The 23,399-nt window shown below is 39.5% G+C and overlaps 1 protein-coding gene across 1 annotated transcript in view; it reads left to right on the forward strand.

Annotated features, from left to right (window-relative positions):
- The window catches only part of LOC126426919 (synaptobrevin homolog YKT6), a 40,738-nt gene that overhangs the window by 12,537 nt on the left and 4,802 nt on the right, over nucleotides 1–23,399 (forward strand). Inside the window, exons 2-3 of the mRNA XM_050089023.1 lie at nucleotides 2,544–2,644; nucleotides 5,439–5,609. Of these exons, the coding sequence (XP_049944980.1) occupies nucleotides 2,544–2,644; nucleotides 5,439–5,609 (272 nt within the window). The remainder of the gene's footprint in view (nucleotides 1–2,543; nucleotides 2,645–5,438; nucleotides 5,610–23,399) is intronic.

Here is a 23,399-nt window from a genome sequence, read left to right on the forward strand (position 1 = left end):
GGTCGTGTGAAACCCAGCTCGCGCTATTCGTCCACGAGACTCGGAGGGCCATAGACACGGGTTCACAGGTAGATAACGTAGTAGTTCATTATTGAAATGAACAGTATTAGATCCAAATCTACTGCCCTTGTACCAAGAAACATTGGAGATTTTAGAGGGTTCCAAGAGAAAGATAAACAGCAGATATAAACCTGTGTCCAAAACTGTCATCTACCGAGGCAACAGAGCATTGTATTCATAGGAGATGAGGCATTTCTCCACTGGTAACCATGGCATTCAATTGTGCTCACTGAATAACAAACAACATTGCGAGACATACTGCCTGTGTCTGTCAATGGTCTAGCGGCAGGTACTGTTTTTAAAAGACTTGGTCTAGATCTCTTTAAACCTACTGGGGAAGAAATAATACTACAGAAAATTTGTGTACTGAAAGTCAAGAGGGTCTCCGGAAGAAGTCACAGTGTCTACAACAAAACATTTTTCTCCACACATCAAGCCAGAAACCGTGGACGCCGCTGAAACCATTAACTGCTCATAGAAGACAAGATGGGAAACATGCAAAAAAGGGGAAGCAGTATTATGGGACAGATTCTCAGGCCAAACAGAATTGTACTGGTTGTAGATTAAAATTCTGGAAAACAGAAAAATTAACCAACCTTGCAGCAAACGTGAAAAAGGAGATTAAAATTTTATGATCACATCCACAGTCTCCCAGCAACAAGAGATGCTTAATCAATTTTAAAATACACAAGAAGACAGAGAAAATATCTAGAAAGAGCCCAAATAAATTCTGTAGAAGTTGCAGACAGAAACTCGTGCAGACAAATAATTGAGAAATGGAAGTGCAGTTGGAGAACAAAACTGGGGAAAAAAAGAGAACAAAATGAACTGATAATTAAGGGGACCACACCCTGCCTATCTAACACATGTTAATTTAGGCAAGTATTTGACCCATTTCTGAAAAACTATTTGATGCAGGACCTTAATATTTTTACTGTGTGTTACATGATGATAATAGAGGCAGCTCTACTAAAATCTACTTTATCCATTTTATAGGTTTTAAGAAATACTTTTTTAAATTTATTAACAAAAATATTAAGTTTTTCTGCAGAAAATATTTTTTTGTGAACTTCCTTATGGGGGGAATATTAATGAATGTAGTACCAGAGGTGGCTTTTTATGTTATGCAGAGTCTCTGAAAATTTCATTCATTTATCTATGATAGTTTTCTGATTTAATGGGGCATATGTACTGAAAATTTTAGTTTGTGGGAATTTGACTTTAAAGAAAAAAACTTTTGAAATTTGTTACTTACAGTTAATTAAAACTGTCGTGCTGCATATGATGGCCCTTCTTTGGCCTCTAGAAAGTCTTCCAGCTTCTTTTTCTCCTTCCTGCATGTTTGTCTTGCTTTCTTGTCTATATTAGATGCAGACCTGTCTGCATCGGCTATCATCATTTTATCGCAGTGTTGCAGCCCAGTGGTCATATTTTCACGAGGATTAATTCCCATCTTTTTCAGTACCAAACACTTTCCAATATTAACACAATTGAATGTAATAACAGCATCATGAACTCCTAGTTTCATGTATGCATGCCTACAAATACAGTTTTAGGAAGGCGGTTCCAAATTATGCTCTTGAAATGTTCATTTGGGTTCTATATCTGCCCATGCAGGCATTTCCTTAGAAGATAAGGATGAGACAAATCTCTCAAAATAGGTTTAATTGCTGTAATAACAGCAGCAGGAAGAGGATGCTGGTGAGAATAAGATTCTCCACTTGCCTGAGCCCTATTGTATTTGCGTGAAAAATTTTCTCCTGACGGACACAATACATGGCTTATCAGTAGAGGACTTATGGAAGAATATGGCCCAAACATCTCTCTTCATTGTCTCTAGATTTTCTTTATTTCTCCTAATTGCCTGCCCATAGTATACCTGCAAGTTTTCTATAACCACTACTCGCAATCACACTTGAACAAAACTAACCAAGTGTTTGAAAGCATGTTGTTACAAGCAGCAGAAACAAAAGAATACCGACTGTTGCATTCCAAGGATAGTCAACACACTTGGGAGTAAGGAAAAAAAAAATCCCTAACGTGCAATGTAGGGGATATAAAGATCTAAAATATATGCAGAAAAGTCGGTGACAGAAAAGTGGGCGTGGCACATAAACACACGTGTTAGGAAAATGCTCTTTAAATGCTTGAAAATTTTTTTTTTCGGCAAAACCCTTTTCAGAGTACTTAAATGAAACCTTAATCTGTCAAAATATGATGAAAACTGAAAATCGAATTTTTTTTACCTGAACCACGATGTGGTCCCCTTAATGGAGGAGAAATGAGGACTGCGTGGAAACTCAGAAAATTGACTCTCAGAAGTAGCAATCTGCCCAGGGTTTGCATGGGTAGCACTTAAGTATCTACTGCTTAACAACTTGTCTGGTTTAGTGGTAATTTTGTTTATTGGGCAATGTGTAGAGATATGATTAAAGTTCAGAGCACAACATTAGGTAACTGAATATAAACGCAATGTGTTACAGAATACATGTGCCACGTCTACGTTCGTGCGGATAACCTGGCTGGTGTGCTGATCTCAGACCAAGAGTACCCGCATCGCGTAGCGCACACGCTCATCACAAAGGTAATATTGCACTATTGTCGCCTGTTAGTAATGTCTACCATTTCTCTGCACTGACAGAAAGCTGCAGATTTATTTGTATGAGCAAAATCTCAATTTGTTATGAATTTGTCACAAATATGTGCAGTCCATTTCTGATTTGTTTGCTATTTAAAGTAGAATGCTCCCCAAATCTTTTCTGTAAGCAGTCTTTCACATCTTCAAAATGTTGGCAGACTGTCATTGTTAACTACCAGAGAGTTACTCAAGACTCTTTCTTATTGCTGAAACTAGTGTGCATGAGAAGACAGTCTTCGATGGTCCTATTCACATACAAAAGCATACAAGGTAGCACGATTCGTATGCTATACAAATGAGGTCTCAATACCAGGAATACTTACAGAAATGATTGTTGCAGCAAATGCTTACAAGGAAGGTTTGTTGGAAGTATCATGCTTGCTGTCTTGTGTGTGTGCATTGTAATGGCAGCAAATACAAATAAAATCTGTCAGATGTGTACTGACCCTGATCGAGTCGCAACAAAACTGATGCTTGAATCTGCTGATGACCGACCTACATTCCAAAAACTAATATGTGCGCAAAATTATTATATCATCTTATAGGTTGACTCTTACACAGAAGACTACAGCAACCAGCCACTTGTTACAGTGCTATTTATTTATTTAACCAGCACAGTTACCTGTTTCGAACCGATATGTTCATCTTCAGATGGCTAGTTCATGTTTTACATTACATTTCGTGTTCGGTTTCTCCACCTGACGAAACTTCATTGGGGTGGTGATGCCCTACAACCAAAACAAGATGCAAGACAGTCTTTGCTGGCTGTTGTGGCCGAGCGGTTCTAGGCGCTTCAGTCCCGAACTGCGCTGCTGATACAGTCGCAGGTTCGAACCCTGCCTCAGGCATGGATGTGTGTGATGACCTCAGATATTAAGTCCCATAGTGTTTACAGCCATTTGAACCATTTGACAACGTCTTTTTAATTGTAATTGTTATTAAATGGAAGATGTTTCGGTTACTTACATGTAAGCAACCAAAACATTTTCCATTTGATGATGATGATGATTTGTTTACATCACTTAAAATCATCGTGAGGCACAAATTACAATTAAAAGACGTTATCTCACATCTTGTTTTAGCTGTAGGGCATCGCCACGCAAAGGACGTTTCGTCAGGTGGGGAAACAAAACATGAAATGTAATGTAAAACGTGAGCTAGCCGTCTGAAGATGAACCTAGCAGTTCGAAACTGGTAGTGGCACTGTTTAAATAAATAAATAAATAAATAGCATTGTAAAAAGTGGGCGGTTGCTGTAATCTTCTGTGTAAAATTCAACCTATATTTTGTACACAGCCATGGGCTCGATATGTCAGCTTTTGACAAAATAGCAGAAATACCATCAGTGTTCTATATCTTTCTGTTTGCATGTATCGCATGCCTGAACACCATTATGCTATTTGGCGAAGCCGACATCATATATTGGTGGGTTCAGTTTACTCCACAACAAGGGATAAACACTTGTAATGTGGCACCTACTTGTTACATCAGTGTAATAGGTTTTGAGCATATGAGGGTACTGCTAAGTGTTGCTATTATAATGTGCGTCTTCGGAAGTAGTACATTACAATTGAGCATTACCTACCACCCAATATTAGCTAAAGTAAATAATCTAATGAATTGAAATTTGATACAGATTTCAGTACATTCTGCTTCATAACATACTTGAAACATAATTAATAATATGAGCATGTGATTTGGAATTAGATTTCCGTAATTGATTTTGAAGTGGTTTATAAGATTTTTAGGAAACAGAGTTAAAAAAACACCTTGTGAGTGAAGTTACTGAATATGTGATTCAAAAGCTAACTATAAAGAGTCATTGTACCAGCATTTTATTGGTTAATGGCATTCTATGCTTCCAGCCACATTATTATTATTATTATTATTATTATCATTCTTTACTTTCTCAGACGTTAAGTCTGGTTAAAAATGGAAAGTGACGCGGACCTTGATCAAGCGTCACTTCCTTTTAACTGTATGGTATGTGTTATATTGCATTTAGGAACTTTCGGGTAATTGAACATGTATCAATAATTACTGATTTCTGTAGTTGTATATATAAGTATGGATGTAGCTGTATTGCATTGATGTACTGGTGGATATTGTGTGGTATGACTCCTGTAGTTGATAGTATAATTGGTATAATGTCAACTTTATCCTGATGCCACATATCCTTGACTTCCTCAGCCAGTTGGATGTATTTTTCAATTTTTTCTCCTGTTTTCTTCTGTATATTTGTTGTATTGGGTATGGATATTTCGATTAGTTGTGTTAATTTCTTCTTTTTATTGGTGAGTATGATGTCAGGTTTGTTATGTGGTGGTGTTTTATCTGTTATAATGGTTCTGTTCCAGTATGATTTGTATTCATCATTCTCCAGTACATTTTGTGGTGCATACTTGTATGTGGGAACGTGTTGTGTTTATAAGTTTATGTTGTAAGGCAGGCTGTTGATGTATTATTTTTGCTACATTGTCATGTCTTCTGGGGATTATTATTATTATTATTATTATTATTATTATTATTATTATTTTAAAAACCTGTATGAATTGTGGTAGATTGCTACTCATCGCGTAGATGAAATGTTGTTTTCCTCCATGCTGGAATTTCCATTTTTTAAAATTTTATTTTAGCTGTATTTTTTTTCTTTTCTCTTTCATTATAAATCTCTGCTACTTATTTTCATTAGCTATAGTAGGCATTGGAGTTAAAGTGCTGACTAATGCACATTACACAGGTGCTGGATGAATTCGCCACAAAGATTCCTGCTTCGTCATGGCCGACGGCGGATGAACAGGCAGTGGCATTCCCACAGATAAACACGTACCTGGCACGCTACCAGAACCCTCGTGAGGCAGACCCGATGACAAAAATTCAGGAGGAGCTGGACGAGACAAAGATCATTCTGGTGAGTGCTTGAAAGGCTGTCCATTTATGTACGTGAAGGTAGTTTTCCCATTTCTTTCTCAGTGTGAGCACAGAGGTTGGTACGAAAGGTGTAGAATTAAGAGCTGTACTGTTGAAATTATTGATAGTGTGCAAAGAGAGAGACTTCCACGAGAGGGATGTCCAGCCACCCAGGATTGTCGCATCTGTAGTGATGGTCAGTCCCTCACTAAATGTACAGAGGGTCTCCCAAACGCCTTCACAAGACAGATATTACCCTTCCAGTCTTGCCCAGAAACAGATGTCTCCAGTCACGTAGCACACAGGAGCACTCCTCTTCTGTCACAGTATCACCCAACACTGGGGCGACTGAATCACACTCCCCATCAGGGTATCACCTACTTCATGTTGAGTCCCGAAATGAGGAATGTCATCCCCAATATTCTCTCCACCCCTCCCACCGTGGTATTCCACTGCTTCTCTAACCGGTGCAATATTCGTATCTCTTTACTGCACCCCTTGCACCGTGGCTCGTATCCTTGCAGTAGACCTAGATGCACAATTGTCCCATATATTCTTTCACCGCCACCTACCCCAGTCCTCTCCTGTCCCCATTAAATGTAGGGCCACCTGTGAAAGCAGCCATATGATCTAAAAGCTAAGCTGCAACCTCTGTGTTGCACTCTTTGTGGGCACGACAAATTAACACTCGGTCAGCCCGCACAAATGGCCACTGACAAACAGTGACTACTTCACAGCCTGCACCGTATGTATTTTTCCTGCCAACACCAACTTTTCTGGATTGCACTGCTGGAACTCTCCCAATAACAAATTCTTCATTTGTGTAACCCACGAGGCCTCAGCCTTCGCTCATCCCCGTCCTCTACCCTCCTATCCCCTTCTGTGCTCCCACTCCAGCAGTGTGTACAGCTTCTACCCCACCAGTGCCGCTCCTAGCTTTTTCCTCTTCTGTGTTTCTCAGTTGTCTGCCACGTCCCTCGCAGTTGTGGCATGTTTTATAGATTGGTGAGACCGACAGGACTGTGAAGGACCAGTGCACAGAGCATAATTGTCAGACATACATAAAAATGATTGTAATACATTGCCTCGATAATAGTCATCTGATGGAGTATAATAACACAGAGGTTCCTGTACTACCAGCTTTTGAGATAGTGTTGAGAATAAACTAGTGACTGACTTTGGAAATAAAGATGAATTTTTCTGCTTAGTCACCTAGGAATCCTGTTCTCTCCCTGCTAGAGAGATAGAATTAATGTTTTTTTAATCATCTCCTGATAACTGATCTCTCTCTCTCTCTCTCTCTCTCTCTCTCTCTCTCTCTAGCGTGTGTGTGTTTTTTGCATTAACATGCACAATATTTATTGCACAGTAATGAATATTGTGGAAAAACAGTATACAGACCATCACAGTTTGTATTGATAGTTTGCGCAGCATATTGAAAAAGCCTGCAGACCTTTAAAAATATTAATGCTCCGTCAATATACTGCGCAATATATTTACTGTGTGTTGCACTATGCGTGGCAGTTCTTGACTAGACCAAGAAAAATTCATTTTGTTGTGAACGAAATTCTGCAAAAAGCAAATGACACAAGATCAGGAAATGGGCTGAAAAATGCATATGAGAGTTACCATATGGTACTTTGAGAAGTGAAATTCTTGGTTGATCAGAAAACATTGGATTCATCATTGTCCGCAATATCAAAGGAAGCTAAAAATAATGGTGTCATAACAGTTAGCAGAAATGTGTATTTTGCTTGTAGCAGTTCTGTCTTGCTAGATGAGATAAAGTCAACTGTTCTTTTAATGTAAGTTTTCGATTAGTAATCAGTAAAAAATTAGCAGTTGGGGTTGATTTGGGAGCGGAGACCAAACTGCGAGGTCATAGGTCTCATCGTATTTGGGAAGGATGGGGAAGGAAGTTGGCCGTGCCCTTTCAAAGGAACCATCCTGGCATTTGCCTGAAGCGATTTAGGGAAATAATGGAAAACCTAAATCAGGATGGCTGGACACGGGATTGAGCCGCCATTCTCTCGAATGCAAGTCCAGTGTGCTACCACTGCACCACCTTGCTTGATCGGTAAATAGTTTTATTTCGTTTGCAACGGGTGTTGCGGTAGAAAAGTATATAGAAAACATCACATGTTAAGAACAAATAACACAGTTCACTTCTTTAATTTGTAAATAGTTGTTGTTGTGGATTACAGGTCTTTGCTACCATGAATGAACACCTGGTTCCTTGAAATGTTCACCAGAAGCATTTCAAACTTGTTTTGTCAATTCTGCGCAATATCCACTTTTGTTTTCCCAGGCAAGCAACACGGTCACCACAGACAGTAGTTCCACATCACAGAGTGCTGACATGTTTGCTATGGAGGCAGAGCTCTAACTGATGCTTCCTGGACATAAATATTGTGCAGTACTTGGCTTCACACACCTGTGCAATACATTGACACAGTAGTGTTATGTCAGTAACAATGAGCATGTGAGGTCAACTTTTCTGCATATACCATACTGCGGTTGTCTGTTGGCGTAGCACTGCCCACCGAGGGTTTAAATTCCCTTGCACAGCACACACTCATAGCTGTTGTACCTTGAAAATGATGTGATGTTGACCTTTTGAAATATCAGGTCATGTCAAAGATGTCACCCGGCTGCGTTCCTGTAAGCTGTTTGGACATTTGTCTTCTTTATTCCTCCAGATAGTTAGGATATCATCCTCTCTAATATTACCCATGGCAAGATAAAAGTAAACTTTGTTGCAGGACCAACCTTATGATGTTTGTCTCGTAAGCATGTCGGTGGTGACCTTAGGTCTGTAGATGATATGAAGCTGCAGAAGTGTTAGTGGCTATCGGAAGGTTTCCACTCAATCGTGTACAGAACTCAACAATTTTAGTTTCACTGATTAACACTTTTCATCATCTTTAATAGACTTCATTGGGTCGATGAGCAGTTCAGTAGATATAAGGGGAATAATCAGCTTTCACATAAGGCTAGACCCTACAATACTTAACATTGGTACTTCAGTGGCAAAGTTAATTGTTTTGGTGTGGCACTGAATACATACGAGGGGGCCGTCAAAGGAGAAAACCGAACATCCACCACAATGGGACCATGGAATAGTTCCATTCAAAAGTAATCACCACACACGTTAAGATGTTTATCCCACTTGGAGAAAAGATGATCAGTTCGTGTTTTCTGTCTACAGCTCGTGGACTAGTGGCTAGCGTTGCTGCCTCTGGATCACAGGGTCCCGGGTTCGATTCCCGGCCAGGTTGGTGGTTTTTTTTTTTTCTGCCCAGAGACTGGGTGTTTGTGTTGTCTTCTTCATCAGCATCATTTGTGACAGTGGCTGGATTGTATTGTGTAAAACAAATTGGACTGTGCCAAAAATTGGAATTTGTACGGGTGCTGATGACTGCGCAGTTGAGCCACACACAAACCTATCATCATCATCATTATGTTTTTTAGAATGCAGTCAGCCACTGATGAATCCACAACCTCACGAACACTTGCATTGCCGTGTCCAACTGAAATAGATGTCCACATGTGTCTTCCATCAGGCCACCAAAGACACGAAAATCACACAGTGAAAGATCTGGATTATATGAAATTTGGTGTAGTGTTTCTCAACCAAATCGCTGAAGCGTAGCATGTACCTGATAGGCAGTTTGGCGACGATCGTGCAATGGAATTGTTCCGTCAGACAGCATTCTGACAGCCCGAGGGCAAATGTCACAGCAGACAGCGGAAACATCGCACATCTTCCACTCCAAAGAAACCAAAGGCTCTACACACAAGTTCCAGTAAGGTCACGATGACCTCTGACTGAAGAGGCCTCCTCCTTGTTGAGTTCTCGAGCCTGGAACTGGAATCGATGCGCAGCTCTATGAAGACACTGTGGTGCACCATAAAGTCAGAATGCCCGCACTGTAAAGTCAAAATGCACGGGAATGCTGTTGGACGAAATTATCTTGTTGCATGATAATGAATGCCCTCACACTGCCAATTGGACGAAAGCTATGCTTCAGAGATTTGTTTAAGAAGCATTAGAGCATCATCTGTACAGCTGTGTGTTTTTCGCATCTTTGGCAACCTGAAGAAAGACGTGCGTGGACTTTGATTTCAGTCGGACAAAGAAGTACAAGAGGGTGTGTGGTTGTGGATCTGCTAGCAGCTCAACCCCATTTAAGGAAACAAACTGATCATTTTTTTCCCTCCCAGTAGGATAAATGATTAACACGTGTGGTGACTACTTTCGAATGGAACCATCCCACTGTCGCATTGTGGTGGGTGTTTGGTTTTCATTGGTCTAACTCATTTAGTTCACATTTACACAAAAGCAAAACAGCTTGTATTAGGCAGTGTCCTATGGTAATTTGTTCCAGTAGATTATTCTTCTGTAGTTCAATTAATCTAGTCTATAATGAACCCCACAGTGTCTAACAATCACTGGTTTTGATGACAATTACATTTTACACATATGTAAATCACAAGACAGTCCATCTAAAATGTCCATTAATTTAGTTTACAGAATTCACTCGAAAGTTATTAAACATTCGAGTTCTTGAGTTTTGTACTGTCTGCTGTGAATATTTTTGCTTGCAGCGAACATCACATTTAAGTGCCTGGCAGAGGGTTCATCAAACCACCTTCACAACAATTCTCTGTTATTCCAATCTCGTATAGTGACCAGAAAGGATGAACACCTATTATCTTTCTGTACGAGCTCTGATTTCCCTTATTTTATCGTGGTGATCATTTCTCCATATGTAAGTCGGTGGCAAAAAATATTTTCGCATTTGGAGGAGAAAGTTGGTGATTGCAATTTCGTGAGAAAATTCTGCCACACTGAAAAACACCTTCATTTTAATGATGTCTAGCCCAAATCCTGTATCATTTCAGTGACACTCTCCCCCATATTTCGTGATAATACAAAATGTGCTGCCCTTCTTTGAACTATTTCACTGTACTCTGTCAATCTTATCTGGTAAAGATCCCACATTGCACAGCAGTATTTAAAAGAGGACAGACAAGTGTAGTGTAGGCAGTCTCCTTAGTAGATCTGTTACATTTTCTAAGTGTCCTGCCAATAAAAGGCAGTCTTTGGTTAGCCTTCCCCACAACATTTTCTCTGTGTTCCTTCCAATTTAAGTTGTTCGTGATTGTAATTCGTAGGTATTTAGTTGAAGTTTAATGGATTTCTTTGTGCACTCATGTGGATGACCTCACACTTTTCGTTATTTGGGGCAATTGCCAATTTTTGCACCATACAGATATCTTTTCTAAATCGTTTTGCAATTTGTTTTGATCTTCCGATGACTTTACTAGTCGATATACGACAGCATCATCTGCAAACAACCTAAGACAGTTGCTCAGATTGTCTCTCAAATTGTTTATATAGATAAGAAACAGGAAAGGCCCTATAACACTAACTTGGTGAACTCCAGAAATCACTTCAGTTTCACTCGGTGACTTTCCGTCAATTTCTATGAACTGTGGCCTTTCTGGCAGGAAATCACAATTCCAGCCACATAGCCGAGACAATATTCCATAAGCATGCAATTTCACTAAAAGCCTCTTGTGTGGTACAGTGTCAAAAACCTTCCAGAAATCTAGAAATACGGAATTGATCTGTAATCCCTTGTCAATAGCCCTCAACACTTCATGCGAATAGAGCTAGTTGTGTTTCACAAGAATGATGTTTTCTAAATCCATGTTGACTGTGTGTCAATAGACCATTTTCTTCGAGGTGATTCATAATGTTCAAATACAATATATGTTCCAAAATCCTGCTGAATATCGACGTTAATGATATGGGCCTGTAATTTAGTGGATTACTTTTGTCTGAAAACTGCGTACTTAACACCTTTGTTCTCCAGAGCTCACATTTCTTACTGTGCCACTCACTCGTATGCCTTCTTGAGATCCAGCAAGGATATCGGTAAATCTAGCGTGTATGGCACACTCTGAAGCTCTGCTGCTGTTCCTTAATTTTCATTTTGGTTCTGTCGTTCGTTTTCTTAATAGACATCTTGGATAATTTGCAGAGCAGGAAAATCGGTAAACCCCCCTCCCCCCCCCCCCCCCTCTCTCTCTCTCTCTCTCTCTCTCTCTCTCTCTCTCTCTCTCTATCTATCTATCTATCTATCTATCTATCTCTCAATCTCTCACCCTCGCCCATCCATGACCACTCCATCCCGTTCTCCTCTTTAATCTCCTTTTCCTGTACCAAACTACACAGACTTAGTTCACAGAGCAAGCCCATTTGCTCCAAATTTCTGAAGTCCGAAGACTGGTCTGATGCAGCTTTCCACATTAGTCTATTCTGCAACCTACATACAGGTACAAGGTGTGATCAAAAGGTAACAGCAATTTTTTTTTTTTTTTGCTTCAAGCATTCAATTTTCAAAATTTTTTATCTTATTGATACACATGTTCCTGATGTGTGTTTGCAGTTTGAGCTGTTTTGAATATTTAGTTTATTGCTAACAACCGAAAATGTTGTATGTGTTTTTGTGTGCTTGGTGAATTTTTACTTTTGAAAAGGATGGATAAAAAATTTGCATTAAATTTTGCTTGAAGAATGGCATAAAGTTGTAAGACAATGGGTTTACGAGTGGTCTAAAAGTTTCAAAGAGGATTGTGAAGGTGACGTCTGCAGTGGGTGCTCTGGCACATAAATTAGTAGTGACAGTGTGGAAGTAGTAAAGAAAATGATTCTGGAAAATCACTGAATCCCCATAAGAAAGGTTGCTGCTGATTTTGGCGTAGCCTGTGGCTCATGCCAAGTAATTTTTTCGCACGTTTTGGGCAGAAATGTGTAGAAGCAAAGTTTGTTCCGAACTGGTTGAATCTTGACAAAAAAAGACGTCACATAGACATAACTTGGGAATTGCTGAATAACATTGACAACAATCCAGAAGGTTAAACCATTGACTAAATATGGGTATACAGGTATGACGTCAAAACTGAGGCCCTATTGCCGTGATGGAAACTGCCTAAATAGCCAAACTGAAAAAAAATTAGAGAAGTATGTAGCGGTTCCGCCTGCTTTATTTCTTCGTTTCGTATGTTGTCCTCAGTGTCGATGTACTGCGTTGCTACACTGGCTGAAAAATGGGGTTTGTAATTTGGACACTGACTATTGTAAATAGTCTAGCACAGTTGCATTTCACAGATGTTTACTTCCACTTTTCACAACCCCCATATACACATTTAATATATGGCCAGTGCGCTATTGTTTAAACTTTCCATAAGCCTCATTAATAGTTTGCAGGCGAACCTCCACATACTGCTACAGTAGTTTACTGTTGAACACCTACGAGCGGTAATAAGATAACCACATAGTTCAGTCCTTCAAATAAATTGATCAGTCACTGTCATAGCTTTAACACATGACCTATTGTTGTAACACTTACTTCACGGTTAAGTTGATGCATTGTTTCATTCTAAGCAAGACAGGTTCCTCGTCTGAAACTCTGCTGTGGACTGAGTATCTTTTAAACAAAAATCGGGCCTTTATATATCCTCACCATAATAAGTGCTGAAACTACACATTGTTTGAAGTTTAACTTACAGAAATTTCAATTAAAACTTAACTCATTAAATTAACTGAATATATCGAAAAATTCGTTCTTTTTAACAGTTAATTCTTTTACAAGGGTTAGGCCGAATTATTTGTTTAAATCGTGAAATTGACCTGTATAGTTATGCAGACAATACTCCTGACAAAACTGTTAATTACTTTGAAATTGATTAAGGGCTGGCTTTGCTAACATGTTTCTAATAGATCCAAATAGATCCTTTAATTTACTATTAGTTGTTCCTCTAAATGTTTGTACTTAGTGCAGAATTTACATTTGTTTATATGTCAACAGGACCTAAGTTAGGAAACAATTACTGATTTTGCCCTATAATGAAAGATACTAACTAGTAATAGTCAAAATAAATTGGAAAATCAATTGCATACATTAAACTTAACACAAAATTAGATCTGGTGTTATGTTCTTTAAAACTAAGGGCCAATCTTTCTCTTTTATGAAAATGCAGATTATACTCATGTATGTTAATGTTAATTAAGTCAAAATGAAAAATTGAATTTTAAGGAGGCAGAGAGAGGAATTAAAATTATCCCAGCTTGCTTCGTCAGAAGTTTGATCACACGTGAAGGTCCTTCTCACTGTTTCCTTCGATTACACTGGGACAGTGTATCGTGAGTTCCGTTTTGTGGTTGTATGGTTAATGAAGAATACTGTCTGGAAGTTATGCACCATTTGCTGAAGCAATCTGAAGAAAACGTTCAAAACCTCACACCTCAGTGCTTGTGCAAGATTTTTTGGCAAAAAACAAAACCATATTCAGTGCATGTGGTCCCTTGTGACTTCTTTCTGTTCCTGATTCTAAAGAGAGCCATGAAAGGATGTCAGTTCACCACAATTGATGAGGTAAAAACAGAATTGCCGAAGGAGCTGAAAACTGTCATGAAAACTGAGTTCCAGAAGTGCTTCCAAGATTGGAAAATTTGCTGGCACATGTGTATTATATTTGAGGGGGGGTTGCTTTGAGGGGAACAAATTAGGTGTTAATGAATAAAGAAAGATTCTTTAAGAAAAACAAAAATTCCCTTTACTCTTTGATGACTCAGTCTCCCTCTACAGTTTTAAACTCCCCACCACCACACTTACCTCAATTATCAAATTAATTATCACTTGCTGTGTCAGGATATGTACCGTCTGCCTACCTGCTGTTTGCAGCCATACTCTGCCTACCAAGGCGAAATTGTAGCAGAGGGCAGTACCCATTGTTGCAGGAATTAGCACTTCCTGTTGCCTTTGCTTACTGACTATGGGAAGAATGACTACCGCGAAGATGACTGCTTGAAACCCAGATAAAACTCAAGTTTGTGCATTTTACATACACAATAAGTATACGGGGAGAAAGTTGAACATCACCTGGAAAGCACGCACTCTGAATTGCCGTGCCCACCCCCTGTACCTTGATTTAAGTTGTATTGTGCCTTAACCTACAAACAACAACGTATAGTGACCAGACAGAAGGTATGGACCAGGAACGATCTTACCTGCAAGCTGACAAGCACCACACGGGAAGCACAGCCCAACGTCCTCTGCACTTCTGTGCTCACTCTCTGTTTCTCTGCTGGGGAGTATGCTGCTTCAATCTGGAGGAACTCTGCATGTGCTAACCATGTCGATGTGGCTCCATATGAGACAGGCTGCCACATAGTCACAGGGTGTCTGTGACCAGCCCCAGTCAACAAGATATTTCCAAAGGTTTCTTGAAATTACTGCAACTGAGCACCTTTTTTTATTATCCCATTACCAATTTCGGAACGTCTAGCAATTCATCAGGTAGTATGTATTTATTGATTGTCTGCAGCAGTATGGGAGTCGTGTGTAGCTTTGGCAAGATGTGCCAGCCGCGGTGGCCGAGCGGTTCTAGGCACTTCAGTCTGGAACCCCGTGACTGCTACGGTCGCAGGTTCGATTCCTGCCTCGGGCATGGATGTGTGTGATGTTCTTAGGTTAGTTAGGTTTAAGTAGTTATAAGTCTAGGGGACTGATGACCTCAGATGTTAAGTCCCATAGTGCTCAGAGCCATTTGAACCATTTTTGGCAAGATGTTTAAATGAAACATGTAAACACTGAGTGTGGCGAAAATTGTTCACATTATGAGATGTTATAAAGAGATTAGATTTTATAAATTGTACTTGTCAGTTTTACCATATTGCTACATATTACTTTTGCAACAGAGAAATAGATATACTGGGTGAAAAGTATTTAAACCGACAAACTCTGGGAGGTTGTAGGGGACATCAAAACAAATATTTTTCCCTAATGTCATTTTTTCCTTTGACGAGTATTTAAACCGGTAGAGGAAGATTTCTCCGGCGGCAAGTTAATTAAACCAACAAACACTTTTCCAATTTCTATGACTGAGACATTAACACAACCCAATTTCATTTTCAGTAGATTTTCAAAAATTCCTCTATTGACACATAAACAAAGGTGACATTGTCGCACCATGTTCTGTTTGACACGGGCAAAAACCCCAGGAGTATCCTGAATTGTTACTGCTGCTGCTACTACTATCCGGGCAGCCAGATCCTCTTCTGATGCAACAAGAGTTGCGTAAACAAGGTTACACATCTCTCCCATCACAAAAAAGTCCAGAGGGGACATATCTGGGGATCGAGCAGGCGACAGTTCAGGACCACCTCTGCCAATCCACGTTTCTGGGACCCATCACGACAGGAATTGACACACACGATGACTGAAATGTGCCGGCGCCCCATTATGTTGGAACCACATGCTTGTAGGGAGCGGGACGTCTTCCAGCAATTCTGGCAATGCTCTGGCGAGGAAATTGTAACAGTGCCTGCCATTTAATGGCCTAGGTAGCAGATATGGCGCAATTAAACAGTCTCCAACAACACTGACCCACACATTAACGAAGAACCGTGCACCGAAGAACAACGAAGAATTGTGCATGTTGAAGACTCCATTATGCCCGAACGTTGCTTTATCGGTAAAAAACACAGAGGACGGAAATGTAGGATGCATTTCATTTCATACTGTTCCAGGTACCACTGCGAAAACTATGCTGTAGGTGGATAATCAACTGGTTCCAGGTTGTGGACACGCTGTAAGTGAAATGGATGTAACAATTTCTCTTGAAGGACTGTTCTTACATTCGTCTGATTCGTCCCCATGTTATGTGCAGTTGCACGAATGCTGATTGAAGGAGCCCGCTCCACATGCTGCAAGACACCTTCCTCAAATTGCAGCGTCCTTACCATGTGACAGCGTCCCTGTCCAAGTAATCTGCTAAATGACCCGGTGTAATGCAGATGTTGGTACACAGCAGCAAAGGTCGTATGATGCGGGATACGGCGATTAGCATATTGTTGTTGATAAACCCGCTGTGCAGCTCATCTGTTGTGGTGCACTACATAGTACGCACCAACCATATTGTGTACTCACTCCAGGTGTATCGCTCCATTAGTAAACAGAGCCAATACCCTACTACATTGGTGGACAGCAGTTGCCTACAACTGAAAAGCATAATAAACCCTCTAATAACTGAAGAGCGTAGTATGGCCTCCACCAGTTTAAATAGTCCTCATAGGAAAAAATGACATTAGGGAAAAATATTTGTTTTGATGTCCCCTACAACCTCCCAGAGTTTGTCGGTTTAAATACTTTTCATCCTGTATACTTACTGATGCCAGTGTGTATTACAAGACTGAAGAAGGACACTCTACCATAACAAAAACTCTTTGACATAACTTTAGCTGTACTCCTTGGGTTATTTGCATTTTTAAAGAATATGGAACATGGTACCTGTGAATAAGTGTGTAAAGTGCACTACAATTAACGTCATCAGCGGGCGCCTCCCCAGGTGGCGGATAGGGGAATACTCACCAGATATGGTGGGTACCGGGGAAATAAAATACCCGGGATGGACCAAAACTAGCAACTGCTGCCTTGTAGTATGATATTGGCTTATCAAAGGCTGAAGGAAGAAAACCTAGAGTAAAAATTACCTGGTCGTCTGGGTTGGGGGTTGTGCAGTGGGCCAGCTCCTCACTCACATAAAAATGCTAAAAAACCTAATAATATGCCTCGGAAAAATTGGAACTTTGGACGACGAACTGGCAATGAGAAACGGAAAATTATGTTTGGATGCTGGAATGTGCAAGGTATTTCCACTAAAATAAATTTACTCCCTGCAGAACTTGACATGTTCGACATGGATGTTGTCGTACTCTCTGAAACAAAGAAGAAAGGCCAAGGAGAAGAAGAACTGGATAATTATGTACATATCTGGAGTGGGGTATCAAAAGCAGTAAGAGCCAAAGCAGGAGTCTCCATTATGATAAAGAAATCATGGAAAGAAAGAATCACAAATTGGACATTCATCAATCAACGTATTATAACTGTTGGAATGACATTATTTGCTAGGGAAGTTGTGATTATTGGCGTATATGCACCCACGAACGACACAAAAGATAAGGAGAAAGATACATTTTGGGACACCCTCAGGGAGACTATTGAAAAAATCCCAAGAAGAAAGGAACTGATTATCATGGGAGAACTGAATGGAAGGGTAGGAATTAGAGAATCTTGTAGAATAGTAGGAAAACATGGAGAGGACGAATATAATGACAATGGGGAACGATTGATTGCAATTTGTAAACAATTTGATCTAAAAATTACCAACACATTTTTCAAACATAAGGACATTCATAAATATACTTGGCAACAGAACACCAAAGAACTTCGTTCTATAATAGATTATATTATCATTAGGCAAACAAGTAGTTTCAAGGTGGCAGACGTCAGATCTTATAGAGGAGCCCAGTGTGGATCAGACCACTATCTAGTTAAAATGAAGTCTTTCTGGCCATGGAAGAATGCAAGGAGTGATACAAGTGACATAAATAAAATGAACCAGACTGAGAAAGATGAAAATTTACCTTTTAATATTGACAGCCTACAAGACAAAAGTATCAGAACACTCTTTGCGGCCAGGATGGTAAGGAAACTGGTTGAATCATTTGAAGGAAGTACAGAGGAAATATATGACTATATAAAAGCTAATGTAAAAATCATAGCAACAAAGGTGTTGGGTAAAAAAGATAGCAACCACAACCGTGCAGCAGAATGGTGGTCAGAGGAACTGGAGGTCCTCGTTAGAGAAAAACGAAATGCGTTCCTTCAGTGGTTGAATGATAAATCAGAAGAAACAAGGTCAATATACAAGGAAAAGAAGAATGAAGTGATGAAAAAAATAAGGATGGCAAAAAATGAAGCATGGGAAAGAACATGTGCCAAGGTGAATAGCAAATTAGGATTTGGGAGAGCAAAAGAAGCATGGTCAGTATTGAAAGGGCTTAGACAGGATACAAAAAGCAAAACTAATCTCCAACTGATAACACAAAAGGAATGGGAAGAGTATTTCCAAAAATTATTAAATGAGGACAGAGAAGAATATCTAGAAGAAGGAACAGGGGAAGATAAAGGACAATGAAGATGATGAGATCCAGATTTTAGAAAGTGAAGTACTTCAGGCGTTGAGAACAGGAAAGAATGGTAAATCACCGGGACCAGGCAATATCAATCTGGAGTGTCTGAAATATGGTGGTGACAAAATTGTGAAGCTGATAACACAGTTCTTCAACAAAATGATACATGGAGATTCAATGCCCAATGAGATGAAGCTAGGTTACATGAATACAATATTTAAGAAAGGGGATCGCAAAATTTGTTCAAACTATCGAGGAATTTGTGTTACAAACACATTAATGAGAATTTTTGCAAAAGTAATTAAAAACAAACTGGAAAAAAAATTTAGAACCCAAGAAGAACAATGTGGATTCACGGCTGGGAGATCATGTGTAGACCATATTTTCACATTACGACAGATTTTGGAGAAACATAGGGAAAAATCAAAAAATATAGGATTAATTTTCATAGATCTAGAAAAAGCATATGATACTGTTCCAAGAAAATTACTTTGGAAAGCACTACATGTGGCAAACATAAACCCTTCCTTGATTAAAATAATACAACAGGTGTATAAAGATAACATTTGCCAGGTGAAAGTTGGTAATAAACTTTCACAGAAATTTAGAACAAGCAAAGGCCTTTTACAGGGCTGTCCCCTGTCACCATCATTATTTAAAATCTGTATAGATATTAGCCTTAGAACATGGTCTTGTAAATGTAATAGTACGGGATTAGAAATAAGAGATGGAGTTTACCTACATCATTTATTATTTGCTGATGCTCAAGTAGTCGTAGCACAAGATGGGGAGGATGCTAACTATATGTGCAATCAACTAGCAGTAGCATACAAAACTTGGGGTTTGAAGATTAATTACCAAAAAACAGAATACTTGACTAATGATTCAGATGAGCTATACATTGAAGGAAAGAAAATCAAAAAGATAAACACTTTGTTATTTGGGATCCATTTTAGAAATCGAGGGAAAGTCAGAGTCAGAAATCAATAAAAGAATTAGTAGCGGACGGAGGGTCATTGGGATGCTTAACTCAGTCTTATGGAGCAGGAATGTAATGAGAAGAACTAAAAAATTAATATACAAATCCATATTAGAGAGTGTGGTTCTGTGTGGAACGGAGACCTGGACAGTTAACATGAAGCACATTAAAAAATTACAAGCTTTAGAGATGGATTTTTGGAGAAGATCGTCAAGAATCTCCAGGAAAGAAAAGATAAGGAACATCAAAGTAATAAGGAGAATGGAAATAAAAGAAAGAATATATGACGTAATTGATAGGAAGAAATTACAGTGGTACGGGCATGTACGACAAATGGAGGAAGCCAGAATACCAAAATTGATACTGGAGTGGGAACCGGAGGGGAGAAGAAGAAGACGACCTGTGACCACCTGGCTCCAAAATGTACAGCACACAATGAGGAGAATGAGCGCATAGGAAGAGGACACGCAAGATCGAAACACCTGGAGAAATACTTTAAGAGTATAGTTTAAGAACGTTTATTGTTTGTATTGTAATTTCCAAGTAAATTATGATGTTGGAGATAAGCCTCTGTATTGAGGAAAAGCTCAAAAATAATAAATAATAAAGAAAACATTAATTATGTTTACCAGAATACTGTGTACACAAACATCCAACCAATGGACTGTAAGTAATGCAACAAAATCTACCTCATAACATGAATAATTCTCGCCCCACTTAGTGCTTATGTTTTGTTTATGCATCTTGCCATAGCTACACGACCGAACACTGCAACAGACAATCAATGAACATCTGGTGATGAATCTCTAGGTGGTACGAAACCAGTAACGGGATAATAAAAAATTGAAGAGCAAAACAAAAGGCATTTGGTTGCAGTAATGCCAATAAACCTTTATTCGTCACAGTCGGGTGATCCTCGTCAATAACAGATAAATGTTCTAAAACATTTCCACTTGTGGCAGTAGCACCTCCAGATATAAGAAAGGCGGCAGCAGATAATGAGAACGAGAAGCGAGAAACATATCGAGCATCCATTGTTCGGAACTCTCGCGTGTCCGTCCCGACTGAAATCCAGAAGCAGATTCCTACTTACAATTGCACCAATTCTGAGCTAAGCAAAAGCCCACCATACTTAGCTGTGGAGAACAGTCTCTTGGATGATTACGGACAGCAAAAGAGAAGCTAGCATCAGGCTGAGAAACTGTCAGCAGGTTGAGAACAGAAGTGACAAGATGAGAGACTAATTTGAAGTGGGGTGTTAGTGATGATGAATGTTGTGAATGTGGGGCAAGTGGGACTCTGAACATACGTTTGTCTGCAGTATCCTGAACGAACGCTGTGATGTGGAAGAGTTGTTTGCAGCAAATAACTGTGCCATTCTGGTTGCCGAACATTTGAGTCGTGAAGCATAAAATTCTCTGTAATAATATTGGATTGTAGTTTTTATTATACAGGGTGATTCAAAAAGAATACCACAACTTTAAAAATGTGTATTTAATGAAAGAAACATAATATAACCTTCTGTTATACATCATTACAAAGAGTATTTAAAAAGTTTTTTTTCGCTCAAAAACAAGATCAGAGATGTTCAATATGGCCCCCTCCAGACACTCGAGCAATATCAACCCGATACTCCAACTCGTTCCACACTCTCTGTAGCATATCAGGCGTAACAGTTTGGATAGCTGCTGTTATTTCTCATTTCAAATCATCAATGGTGGCTGGGAGAGGTGGCCGAAACACCATATCCTTAACATACCCCCATAAGAAAAAATCGCAGGGGGTAAGATCAGGGCTTCTTGGAGGCCAGTGATGAAGTGCTCGTCACGGGCTGCCTGGCGGCCGATCCATCGCCTCGGGTAGTTGACGTTCAGGTAGTTACGGACAGATAAGTGCCAATGTGGTGGCGCTCCATCCTGCTGAAATATGAATTGTTGTGCTTCTTGTTCGAGCTGAGGGAACAGCCAATTCTCTAACATCTCCAGATACTGTAGTCCAGTTACAGTAGCACCTTCGAAGAAAAAGGGACCAAAAACTTTATTGGCCGAAATGGCACAGAAAACGTTCACGTTAGGCGAGTCACGTTCATACTGAGTTGTTTCCCGCGGATTCTCAGTGCCCCATCACGCTGAACAACTGTCGTCGATTCACTTCTGCCGTACTCAATAACACTAAAAGCTTTCTGTTGAGCGGTCGCCATCTTAGCATCAACTGATGCTGACGCCTAGTCAACAGCGCCTCAAGCGAACAAATGTACAACTAAATGAAACTTTATAGCTCCCTTAATTCGCCGACAGATAGTGCTTAGCTCTGCCTTTTGTCGTTGCAGAGTTTTAAATTCGTAAAGTTGTGGTATTCTTTTTGAATCACCCTGTATTGTATTTTAGTGTTCTTTGGACTCAGATAGGTAAATAAATAGACGCTTAGATGCCTTTGCGTGTAAAGTGTCTAAACTTGTCATCACAATTCCTATGGGAGTAACAATAGGTGGCTGTAGTATATTACTATATTCCTCAATTAAGGGGAGTTTGAATGCCCTATCCTGACTATGTTAATTTAGTGACTTGGTTTCCCTGTATTTCAGCAACCACTGTAGCCATTGACATGAAACTTTTGCAGGACATTAAACTGTGTGTTCTGAATCTACTTAACTACAATAATTGCATTTCAGCCACTTCTTTCAGAAATACAATTTTTTAACTACGCAGTTAAAGTTTTGTGTAATTTTCTGTACATTCTCCTAAATAATTCTAATTATACATAATGTTATGTTCTGCTTTTAGTTCAGTAGACTCAGGATATGTATGTTATTACTCCCTGAAAATTTGAATACTCTACTTGAAGTGGTTTCTGAGATTTAGGGAAAAAAACAAAAGAAAATGTAAATTTTCAGGAACGGCTTCTAAAGTTTCAGAAGACCGTAACTCTATTAATATATGCTTAATTTTTTTATTTTTAGTCACTCAGAAGCACCCGCACCATACTGTATATCATCCTCTCGATCTTTTTCCATTTTTTTTTCTTCTTTTCTTCTTTCTGGGCTCCTTAGTGGCCAACTGTGCTGCACACTCTGCCTTATCAGTGTGAACCTTGTTCATCCGTTCAAGTTCTCTGATGCAGTTTGCTCCACGATTAATTCCCGTATGCCGTAGCACTTTCACCCTACGAATGTAGCCATCGTTAAAAGCAATAACCGCATCACTGACCCCCACTTTAGTGTCTTCATTCCAATAAAAACATTTTTCGGTAAGCTAGTCCATATAAGATTATTGAATGACTCGTTGGGATTTTGAGTCTGACCATGCAGACACTTCTTCAGAATTTGCCGGGTACCTGCTGCTGGGATGGAATGTGTATGGCTGTATGAACTGTGGGAGTACTGGGCATTGTGGTAATTGCACCATGAATCAGGTCCAGGAGGGAAAAGGTGATGTACTGGTTTTCCATCAGTTGACAGTCTGTGAAAGAAGGTAGCCTATAATGCCTGCTTCATTTTCAACAAATCCTCAGTATTATTTCTAATGGCCTTCCCATAATACTGCTGTAGTTCATCAATCATTTTCTCTGTCAGCCTGCCTCTTATGGTTTTGCTATCAGAAAGATTCTTGTCTCTCAAACTTTGTTTCAACTTTCTCAGTCTGGTGCCCACCCTCTTCTCGACATGACCTACACGTTCCAGTTTTGTGATAATCTTCTCGCCATAAGACTGATTATCTACTGCACTGTTATATGCTTTTGAGTCTCCATCACCTAAGAACTTAGCC

Source organism: Schistocerca serialis, chromosome 11 (assembly GCF_023864345.2).
Source record: "Schistocerca serialis cubense isolate TAMUIC-IGC-003099 chromosome 11, iqSchSeri2.2, whole genome shotgun sequence".
Taxonomy (NCBI): domain Eukaryota; kingdom Metazoa; phylum Arthropoda; class Insecta; order Orthoptera; family Acrididae; genus Schistocerca; species Schistocerca serialis.